Source organism: Syngnathus typhle, linkage group LG2 (genome assembly GCF_033458585.1).
Source record: "Syngnathus typhle isolate RoL2023-S1 ecotype Sweden linkage group LG2, RoL_Styp_1.0, whole genome shotgun sequence".
NCBI classification, from domain to species: Eukaryota; Metazoa; Chordata; class Actinopteri; order Syngnathiformes; family Syngnathidae; genus Syngnathus; species Syngnathus typhle.
The window spans coordinates 7,912,037-7,924,051 of NC_083739.1; the positions used below are offsets into that span (position 1 = coordinate 7,912,037).

The window sequence follows — 12,015 nt, forward strand, 5'->3', positions numbered from 1 at the left end:
GGGGTTAAGTAGTGGTGCAGTGGAAACGGTGTGGAGAGGACTGCAGTTGCTGGTACTGATGGGAGTGCGGTCTAGGGACATTCAAAAAACATTTCTTCATTAATCCTAAGTGCCTCTTTGGTGAATGGGATAGCCTGTTGTGGGGGACAGGATTACGGAATCACAGTATTGCTGGTAAGGGTGTGTTTTAACTCTCTTCTCAGCATATGCTTGGATACTTTCTTTCTGAAGAGTCAGGAATCGAGTGATGGGATTTGAATGGTTCTGCTTGCCGAGGGATGATGGTTGCATGTGCTACTTTATTCTGTACGTTTGTTGCCCATGCATGCGATGCAAACTTTACTCAAGAAAAGCGAAAGGGTCTCAATCTGGTTTACTTGACAGATGACACGCCTCTTTACCAAAGAGGGTCCACGAGCGTGTCTTGCTGAGAGATGCTTCGCTTGACACCGAGAATTACAGCAGCTCAAAAAATTGCCTTGATCAGTGAGAAATAACACCAAGTGGAGCTAAAAGAACTGACACTAAAATAATCCCTCCCCCACTGTATTTTGCCATTATGGAGCAAAACACACGGCAGGAAATGTGCTCTTATTTTTGTAAGCAGTCAGGAGGGTGACAGTTGTGCTGAAGAGGGGAGAACAAGAGGTGGGATTTTATAAAGTGCTGCAGGATGCTCTTTTTTTTTTTCTTCTTCTTCTTCTTTCCCCAACATCTCTCATGGGACATATAACACTGGCAGCACTGAGGTGACAGTACCAAGGACAAAGCCTATCTTGGGCTGCTTGTAATTCCACATTAGGCCTGTCATTAGAAGAGATTTTAGTGAATTAAATTCATTTCTACATTAATCTCGATTCCTATAAATAACTATGTAGTGTTACTGAGAGCCTGGAGGGTTGGAATATATGTGCTTGTGAAGCAAATATGGTTTCGTTTGCACAGTTTCTTCAAAGAGAATAGTGGCCGATATTTGGAGTGGTCACATGATCACTCAACTTTCTGAAGCAATGTAAACAATTGCACAGAAGATCCTATATTTGGTAGCTACAACATATGTTTACCTCTGCAGTAGCAAGAAGCAGAGGGTCGTTTGATGCTGAGCTCTCTGGCTGTAAAACATTCAGGCAGGCTCATTAAGTGTGAACCGCAGGCTGCCGCATCCTGTGGCTATCACACTGACAAATACTCTCAGAGTCTCTCATGCAAACCCAGAAAAATGAGGATGCTTTGAGGTTCACCAATCTTATTTCTGTCTTCAATTGACTCCCGCTGAGAAGACAGCAGGAGCCCAAAAGCTTGGTCTGCTCAATGAGTAAGAAAGAATAGAAGCACATTCCAAATTATTCTTTTGTAGTCTCTATTGTATCGTTGTTGGAGTCCTCGTGGAACCACTTATCCTGATGTCACATGCTGTTTTTCCCCAACCTGGTTTGTTGGTGACAATGGCAAAGTCAGATGTGTCACCAAATTGCTTCGTGAACCAGTTGTTTAATATTGGGCTGAATCTACACCGACTTTAAATTTCTTAAACAAATAAAATATCTTATTTAAACTAACAATGTCATCTAGAGGAGTAAAATAATACAACTGGTTCATGAAGCAGATTTGAACCTTCATTTTCCCATCACTAGCCACCAGGCTGATGGTGCAATGTCAGCAGTTTCATCTTCAAAACAAAAAAAACCCCTCAGAAATTAAAGCTTGTCTCTGATGTGACAATTCCTGAGATATTTTTCCATATTCATAACGAGGAGATAGTCAAGCAGAGCATTACACTAACCAGACAAGCCTGACAGCTTGTCTCATGAAAGACTTAGTTTGGGGGGGGGGGGGGGCAATTTGGCAAAGCGATGATAGAACCTACATGGGTTAAGGCAAACATTTCCAAATAATAATATACAGCGAATGAACATGAACGTGTAAAGCAGTATCAGGGCCACACTGCTGATTAAAGTGTGTTAATTTCTTGTGAATAACAATTTTTTTTTTTTAGTTTGCTTAAATAGTTTCATCACGTTGGTGTAGACTGGTTCCGTTCAATATGATAACTAATGGTGCAAAAATGGGTTAAAGTATTTCCAAAGCAAGTCTTTTTCTCTACATAGCCATTTTTACTATACAACACTTGCTCGACTTCAGAAACATTTGGTGTGTACTTATTGATATACGTACTATAAAATATTTGTGAACTCAAGCAAAGAGGGAACGACTTGAACGTAGTCATAAAGACTAGAGAGATTAGTTCGGAAATACGCTCCGAAGGCGCACCGCTTTACTCCAAACATTCGAAAACCCAGACTGTTATTCAAATCTGCCATTCAGTTAGTCAGAGAGCACCAAAAAAAAAAGGAGTGCCAGGGAGCGCGCTGTAGCCCCTGCAACTGGGGGCACGGAGCTGTGTTAGGAAATTAATGGGAGGGGAGCATGCTCTGCCTCTCCGAACACACACTCTGAATGGTGTTAAGATGTCAGAGTAAAATTCCGAATGCACCGTAACAGCTATTTGTCGGCCATGTTGAACAGGTTGATATTCCCAATGCATTTTAGTGGTAATTAATTCATTCCTCTAATCAGCACCTGCAAAATATAAATTTAGATATAATTCAACATTTGTTAAAAAGACTTCTTGGAATTCCGAGCAGCGTGGCAGAATATCACTCAATTGTATTGCAGTGTGCGGATTCTGCGATTAATTTTGTCTCAGTTCTTGAACTGCAGGTGAACATAAACATCATAGATTAAAAATGTCATCTTGTATCACATTTCAAACAAAAACTACGTTTCCAGGTAGAGATTTTGACTGCACACATAGGTGTGTAAACTTGTTTCACATTTTTATTCAATAAAAACTAAATAACAATAACAAAAGAACCTGGCTTACATTAAGTAGTGCCTCTTTCATCACGCTCTTTGGATTGTCTGTGCAAAAACTTTAAAAAACAATTTTTCTGTATCTCCTTTTCATCTCCACTGGTTGCCTAGCAACTGCTAAAGACCAAAAATAGTACCTCCCTGAAACTTTATACAGAATTAAGAAAAAATGAAATCATTTGTTAAATCCTGAGCTTGAGAAGTAGAATGTTTGAAGCCTGACACGGTTGTTGATGTTTTTATATTCATGTCTTAGTCACCAATTGCTTCAGTCTCTTTTTCATTTCGCTCCTCAACTCTCTCCATGTTATGGTTCTTCGTATCTGCAGTGCTCCTGCCCTTGCTTATATTTTCCCCACGCAGTTTTACATACAGATTGATTCACTCAATCAGTGACAGAATAATGAATCGACCTATCAGAGGATGGAAAAGAGGGGTTGCGCTGAGGGCCACGGGGGAGGATGTATGGCAACTAGCTGTAAATGTTCCCAACATCTCCTCATTCAGCATTCAAGCCCAGTTCAGGCACATCTCCTAGCCATTTTCAAGACCCCCTCCTGACAATAGCTGAGTCACGTCGAGCTGCAGGTGAGAGTAAGCGTTGTTTTATCTGCACTAGCACGTTTGTAAATAAGCCTCTCCGGACCACCCTTCGGGTCAGCACACAGCAAGATATACGAGACGAGGCCTTCCTCTAGCGCTCTCCAGTGAGGTGATATGCAAGACACCTTTGTGACATCCTTATCTCGGCTACTGCCCTCAGATCAGTGCTGGCACTGGCAGGATTTCCTGAACTAATTGCATTATGTTGACAGGCGCTGCCACACTGAATCATGCTCACGATCTTTTCTTGTGGATTGTTGCTCTTTTTTTGTTCTCTGTGCCTGCATCTTGAACGAGTATATTTGCAAGCCGGAGGGAATTATGGGGGCGTGATGCCCAAGTAGATTTCTGACCCCGAATGGTTGCATAAGCAAACACTGTGTTGCAGTGAACTGGAAACACATCCTATGTTGGAGTACAGAATCATTTTGTAGCTCTTCTTGGTTTCCAACATTTGTCTTGACAAACTCTTCTAATAACATTGGTCAAATTATATGTATTTATTCCAAAGAGCACAATCAAATATCAATCCTTGCATTTTCTGAACCGCTTCTTCCTCGCGAGGGCCACCAGAAAAAAAAGAGAAATTAGATTGCATTAGGTTCTTGAAAGGTTTCGATTCGTAAAAGCAACACACATAGCAAATTATTTTGACTTGAATACTTCCATGTTCTAACACAAGACGCTGCATTGTAGATATTAAATTAGTACTTTTACAGAATAACAAATTGCCGAGAGGATGAAGTGAGATGTAGATACAATACATCAAATAGAATAAGTTGTGTTGCAGACGCAGCTATACAGTGTGCCTTCGTTGAAAATGCAGTAATCAATTCTGCGATGCTTGTGGTCTTCCAAGTTAGTGTATTCTTTTTTTAAAATAAGTTTGCAGAATAAATAACTAAAGTTATTTTAGTTAATCCTTTACATGCAGTCCTTGAAATCATAACATTTGGTGACATCACACCGTTATGCATTTTGATTGATTTCATGGCTTAAATTGTTGCTTTGCAGTAATTAGCATAGTGTGACAGCATAAATTGTTTTGTTCTTCATGTTGTTCAGCTGGAGAACTTGAATCTGGCACGGGATTTGCATCATGTGCTTTTCAGAATTTGCAAGTTTTTGTGTGTACTTGTTTTACTTTAGTGAATCAGCAAAAGTGGGGCATAATAATAAAGGTTGATGATGAAAGTAGAAGAGTATTTTATCTTGAGAGATTGGACTATCTATCTTCCATTTGAATGCACTCTGCTTAGACCATGAGCCCCACATTATCTCAAACTTCGGTGTTAAATAACAGGCGATGCAGCCATCAGTTTCTCCCAGTAATCCTATTAGAAGTTACCAAAATGAAACCATTGCGACTTTGGGAGTTCCGAGTCCATTTCAGCAAGAGTGCATTACTGGAGAGTGAGTAGCAAGAGTCAGGAACATAGGTGCGAATTATCTGTAACTGAAACAAATTAACTCATCTCTGTGTTCTTGATTTGATCAACGCTCTCTGTGCTAGATATAAAGCAAAGTGTACACATCCCAATAATCAGACCGAATTTGAGCATTTCCTCCACGTCTGATCGTCAGCAAAGTAGTGTGATTCCCCACCTCCCTTTCCAATTTCTTAAATGTTTCTAATAATCCTTATATATGTGGTCAAGACAGAGTTGAGACAAGCAACGGACTTTGAGGTCCTTCATTTTGTCGACAGGAAAATTATTTCATTAACTAGAGTCGGTATGAACCGATTTGGGACGGCGCTACCATATATCAAAAGTTGCAGCTTTGTACCCAAAAGAGCCCAATAAGATTTGGATGAAAAAAAGTTCCTCAACATGAAAAGTCCTAGCACAAAATTAGAGCATCCACATGGACCTTCTGTGATAATTTCCCTATCATTTTGATTTTGCGAATTCACTGATATACTGTAGTTTCCAAGAACCAATGTACCATCGCAATCAAATTAGTGAGAGTTGGACGAAACGTAGGCGGACGGGCAGTTGAGGTGAATGTCACACACTATGTCATAGATGGCAGTAGCGTCAGCGTGGGCTGGATGATTTGAGCAGATCACATTTCACAGATCTTTATCTTTGATGGACCTGCTCGTCCGGTGACCTGTGTGAGCCGAGCAGCCATTGCTGTTGTCTCCCTTTGAATACGGCAACCTTTTCACACTGCCTAATATTCAATAGTTAATTTGCCGCCTCACTGGCTCCTGAATGTAGCCCTCAGCTCAGTCCTATGGCCAGTTTTGTTCTTGTTGACAGAAGCCAGGAGGAAAGTGAGGATTAAAGTGATTTGGGGTTTTATATGGATGGAAATTTAAGATAGTATTTCACATATAGACATGCACACTAATCTGCAAACACACATTGGCCACTTGCAGACAACTGTGTACAGCAGTGTCGAGGGAAGTTGTCAGGGTCGGGGAAACAAAGGACAAATAGTTAATTAATTGCTGTGCAGGGTACTTGTTGTTGTGTAATAGAACAGCTGCATGACTTCAGATCACCCTCCTTGGGTTGTTTTCACTTTGCGGTCCCAACCTGAACGCTAATAGGCTGTCTATAAAGTCTCTCTGTGACAATTAGAGCCACATTATCCTAATGAAGGTCTTTTATATTGGATTTATTATAGATACTGTATGCAGATGCTGCAATTTATATGAAAGGTTGACCTGGCTGCATTTCCTATCTGACCTATTGAATGTTTTGTCTATGTGATTATCCGTAGCAAATCTTGCAATAGCATTTGGATAATATAAAGCGGAGCCTCAAAGGGCACACTTTTTTTTTCTCCACAGGACATAAGGCAAATAGCCAAAATTGTCCATCATAAAACCTTTATTAACCACCTCAAAGCTTGCTGAGTCTGCCAGGAATGATTGCTGTCTCCTGAGTTAAACCTCAAATGAATCATTCATAACACATCACAACACGGGAAAGGCTGTGTAATCAATAGGCCTCTTGACAAAGATTTATTGCGCAAATGCAGGTTTGTTATTTTTTTTCTTCCTTTTTACACCGATAGAACAAATACTTGTCCGTCCTTATTGCCGCAGGCTCGATGAGAAAGAAGTGAGCCGGGGGTGAGCTCATATTGTTATGGTAGTTTTAACAATATAATCGGTTCCACATAAATGAGTTCTGTAATAGCGATGAAGCAAAAAGGCTGGTCGATTACTGCGTTTCTGTTTATCGAATGTTACGGTACCCAAGGTTAAGGCTGTCAGCTGTGAGGAATAATTTGCAATCATGTACACATAATAAATAAAGTAGCTGTAGGGGTTAGGACATGTTAACAAGAGCGCTGTCTTAAAACTGTTGGAATGCAATTACTCTGTTCAAATTTTATTTTCTATCGTAAATTTTAATTATTATGATTGTAATTGGTAAAAGTTGTTTGCACTACAGACGTACGAGTGGCAAAGCAAGATAATATTAAAAATGCTGAAAGATCCCAGTTTCCATGTTTTCTATAATATGCTTTCATAATTGAGTTTTCATGATAACATCTGATCTGAGCTCTATCAGAAGAGACCTAAGTAACGATTGGATTTTCTGCTCCATGGTCAAAATTCAAATTTCCCATCTGTACAACACCTTTAAATCAAAAGTTTGTAAATCCTTCTCTGACCTTCCTTTTCTTTTACCTATTCATATATGATTTAGCTCCAAGCAATGTCTCTCATTATCCATCTGCCTCTTCAGCAGACTGCAGTGTCTTTGATGGATTGCCGAGATTTTATACAAATGTTCAAGGAACCCAGAGGATCCATCATAATCACTCTGGAGATCCTCTGACATTTCCTGCAGCACCATTATTTGGTTCCCATTTTTGGTTTTCATAAAATGTCATATCTAATGGATGGACTGTTAAAAACCTTGTTTTCTCTTCTACCAAATTGTCATGAACATCCACTGATGATGTGCTATTTTTGGCTTCATAATTGAAGCGGTGAAATATTGGACCAAACTATTTGGAGAACCTTGGCAGTACTTGATATTGAGGTTTAATTATCCAATATTAACATGCAAACATCAACGCTTGATCCCCAGAACTGCATCTCCTAGCGTTGGAATTGGCTCGTGAAATTTGACAACTATAAATTGTGAATTTTGCTCGGACGGTTGCTAAAAGCTGTCTCTCGTGGCACTCATAAAACGTAAGTCTGTGTCCTCTCTGTCCGTCCTTGCTGTCACCCTCAGAGCAGTGGAGACAAATGGTTGAGACCATATCAGTAAATGTTAATACAAGTGGTCTGGTTTGACTACATTCTGAACCACCAGAAATACTTTGATGTGAACGGAATATAAATAGAATTTAATAAATAAATGTGTACTATATATATATCTCATTTCCCCCTCAGGTAGAATGTCAGCATGAGTAGTTTTAAAGTCATGTTGGGGTGACCGTGAGTGACATGAGCTCATCCTCATTTTTGGACTCAATCTGAATAATTCATATGTGGCAATAAATGGCGGCTGAAACTGCAGCAGTAACTTGAGGATTGGCACCTAAGAAATGGAAAAATTCAGCTTTTTCTCCCATATCCCCATGACGTTAATAACGTCAAGAGTCAACTCTTGTTATTCTTGTCATCTTTCTGGGCCCAATCAGTCATCAGTGTGTCGGCAGGTCGTTTCCAGCTGCATTTGTCGCTCTGTGATCTCTGGAACCGATAAGAGCTCTGATTGAACATTTGCTTGGCGCGGGGAAAACACGACGGCAGAATGGTGTGTGCATGTTTCTGTTGTTTCTCCTAAGACCTTTCATGGTCAGGCACAATTGGCTGAAGCATTAGGTGACAAGCAAACAAAGCAAAAGTGATGTCTGTTGATGGTTATTTCTCCTAAATATTGTTAGCAAGTCAGCTCAAACCATTGCACACTGACCTCACTGCCTTGTGAAATGTGTTGGAACCAGTACGGTGTCAGACCGCAGCGCAGGCTGTCATAGTCAATCGCTGTCCGGAGTATGACGCTTCTCTTGGTAAAAATGGATGCAATGGTGTCGGGTCGAAGGGTTCTGGGAATAGAAATGGCTTCATCATGCATTTGTAAAGCACCTCGATTTATCATTCTACTCATTAATACGCCAGCAATGACCTCGACCCTTTTACGCATTAATTAAGGCAGCCTCCATCAGGAAGGGTTTTTATTACTCTTCGGGTTGGCCGACTTGTGTTTGAGCATTACCTGATGAAATAGTTATTTTTACAAAACAGTGAACAAAGCTGTGAACTATAAAATACTTTGTTTTAATAATGATTAATTCGCATATTCTAACACGTTCTAATGCTGTTAAATGCATCTTAAATATGTTATCCAATATCCAACAGCTCTTTGACCTGTGACTAAATCTTTAAAACACTCCCAAAAATGTTGAGGGCAGAAAAGGAATATTTCTGTCCAATTGTTGTAATTGGTACATTCAATAAAATTGGTTGACAGTCCCAATGATTGATGATTGTAGATTAAAGTTGATTGATTGTTCTTTATTTTGAACGTGAGCAAAATTAATCCAAATGAAATTATAATAATAAATAAATATATTATGTACATATAAATGATCATTTTATAATCACATTTTAGATATACCCACACACAAAGACTTTTCAGCGATGACACACCTTGGTTGTTGATTGGTTACTTCATTTTTTTAACATCTCCCAGGCTTTAAGAAACAGAAATTCCTGGCTGACTAGTGGGTGGGAGTGTATGAGATGACACATCTCTAATCCATACTGTACGTACTCATGCTTCGAGAGATCAGCTTTTGAATAACTGTCCACTGTGGCTATGCATGAATGCTTTAAATTACACTCTCACGCTCACTTCTGCCTTGATGTGTGACATTGAGACTGACATTCCATTTTGAAACGTAACACAAGATTAAGGGGTAAAACAAGTGCCTATAGAACCGAGCACCCTTACAATTCATAGGGCTTCTGCATTGTATTCATTTGTGTGAAACCTTTCTTAGTACCAAACCCAGAATGTTTTTGATGGAGTCTCAGAGTTTCCACAAAGCTCAAATTACACAACCAATCAGGAATAATTGTTTTGGTTTTTTTTGGTCTCAGTAATCTCCCATTCAGCCATTTTGCTAATAATAAATGAACAGAACTACAAACATTTGTTTTGCCAGTAAGTGCAATGAAGTACCTGCGCATGGTTAACAGTAACAAAGCACCCGAGACAACAGGGGTAATGGCTACTTTCCTGATTAATTTTTTTCCAGGGACTGTGTGCAGCCTAAATGACTAAGTGGAATTTGTTCAAGCACCAGACAACGCCCATGGTCGCTGCCAAGCCAACAGGGGCCAGTGCCTTGACTGTGACTCCTGCCCCTGTCGCGCTGGTCTCTGCAGACAACTCCACCGAGCCGGTCAGCAAGAACGATGCCTTTGACGAGATCAAAAACAAGTTTCTGAATGAAATCGATAAGATCCCACGTGAGTACTGAACCAACTTCTAATCGACTTGTGATGACGAAGCAGTCGTTTTGGAATTGGATTTTCTGCTTTGGCTTCAGGCATTGGCGGTCTCATAACGACTTTATTCACTATTGATCAGTGGCTGCCCCCCCCTAATGGCGCAGAAATCTAATTTTCCCTCAATCTAATCACAAGCGTGGCACCTCTTACTAAATCTATTTGGCCCAGAGCATGACACGGACCTGACTAAACGAGCGGTCGATCAAATGTCAAAGTATTTGTTTCTTTCCTTTCGGACTAGGAATGTTTCATCTATAACGTGGACTTGTTTACCACCCACAGTGCCATCCTGGGCCATCATTGCCATTGCTGTGGTCGCTGCTTTACTTATCCTAACGTGCTGCTTCTGCATCGTCAAGAAATGTTGCTGCAAGAAGAAGAAGAACAAGAAGGGCAAGAAGGGAAAGGGTGACATGGGGATGAAGAACCTCAAAGGAGGAGAGGTATAAGACACTGTGGGAGAGTTTGGGGAATGTTTAAGTGGTTAATAAGTCTTTGACCCCAGCCAAGTTGATATAATATGGCCTTGTAATTGATAAATAATGCATACCGGGACACGGATAGTTTTTAGGCCAAACGGTTTTGATTTTCCAAATCATCAGGTGAGTTGCTAGTTCTCCAAGAGGACAGAATTTTGCCAGCTTTTTCTACCTTGGTTGACTAAGAGTAACATTTAGGTTTCAAGGCCTTTTGAATGATTTTTCCTTAAACTTGGATCCTGACTAATAGCATTTTCTTTTCATTGAATTCATTCTTCTCACCAAAGACTTGATTCTCTGAACCCTTATTGTTAAAGATATGTCCGAACTCAGCGGCATATCTTTAACAATATCCAGGAGAGTGCCAAGCATGGTTGATGATGTCATAATTGGGATTGTAATGTCCCTGAGTGCAGCCAGCCATAGCTCTGACTCAGGAGAAAATAAAAAAATGCTGTGAATTGGCCTCGTTTCATACCGCTAAAAACGATGCAGTAAGCTCTAATGCCTTTTGGACTACTGGCCACACAATTCTTACGACTTTTTACTTACTGCAGCATACGGTAGATGAAGAGCAAAGACTCTATTCATTGGCTTTGTAACCAGGTCAGTGAAAATAACACTGAGCAACCATGATTCAACAGTGATTATCTGTTTTATTTTTTTCTCTCTTCTTTTGTTATGTGCTGTGTTTGTGATAAATGTTATTGTTGCTCTCTTTCTCTTCTTCTCTCTCTTTCTCTCTCTCACACTCTCTCACTTGTGCTTTGGGATTTGAGTGGAAAATGACATGTCCCATGTATTCAGCTCAGCCCCGAGAAAACGCTGTTTTCACAACCTTTCAAGAGTGATTCTAAAAATAGCAGTTGCAACAATTGTTCTTGTGCAGGTCTTATTTGGGTTGAGTTGGGGTTTTTTTTTTTTTTTGCACGCCTCAGTGACGATTTGACGACTCATTCAGTTGGCTAACAATACATCTAAAAGTCCAGTTATTTTAAGGCACAATGGATCTGCTGCACAAGATATGATTGTGCTAATGAGGAGGTTGGCGTGTCTGTCATTTTCCTCACTCCCTACAGTTTAGCTGACTGCATTTGCTGTGATTACCCTTCTTTGGTGTCTGCTGTGAGTTCAATCTCTTCCTTTGTCTCTGCTCTCCTCCTTCCTGCTTTGTGTCTTATATGTGCTCCGTGTATCTTGACTGTGGTGGACTTCTCTGCCTACGGTAGGTCTAATAGCACGCGGCGCCCCTCTCTGGCCGCTCTGAGTAAGCGCAGACCAGTGCAGAGGGGGGAGCTGTGGGGGCGGGCTGGGCTTGAAGGGGATGGATTGCAGTGATGATGTCAATGAGTGCGATGGCTTTCCTAGCTCTTTGCAAGCTTAGGCGCTGCTGGTGCTTGAGGAATCTTTGGGAGCAATTAAGCTGCTTCGCACAATCCACTGAACTGACTGACTTGCCGCACCAATTGCTATGTCTTGATACAACGACGGTTCTCTTCGGATATGTGAAATCCAACAAAGACATGTTTTAATGCAAATGCTTTGAAATGAATATGAAAC

The 12,015-nt window shown here is 40.5% G+C and overlaps 1 protein-coding gene across 1 annotated transcript in view; it reads left to right on the forward strand.

The window, feature by feature from the left end:
* Positions 1-12,015, forward strand: part of LOC133150391 (synaptotagmin-2-like) — a 42,478-nt gene that overhangs the window by 20,877 nt on the left and 9,586 nt on the right. Inside the window, exons 2-3 of the mRNA XM_061272888.1 lie at positions 9,721-9,934; positions 10,259-10,419. Of these exons, the coding sequence (XP_061128872.1) occupies positions 9,739-9,934; positions 10,259-10,419 (357 nt within the window). The 5' untranslated portion in view covers positions 9,721-9,738. The remainder of the gene's footprint in view (positions 1-9,720; positions 9,935-10,258; positions 10,420-12,015) is intronic.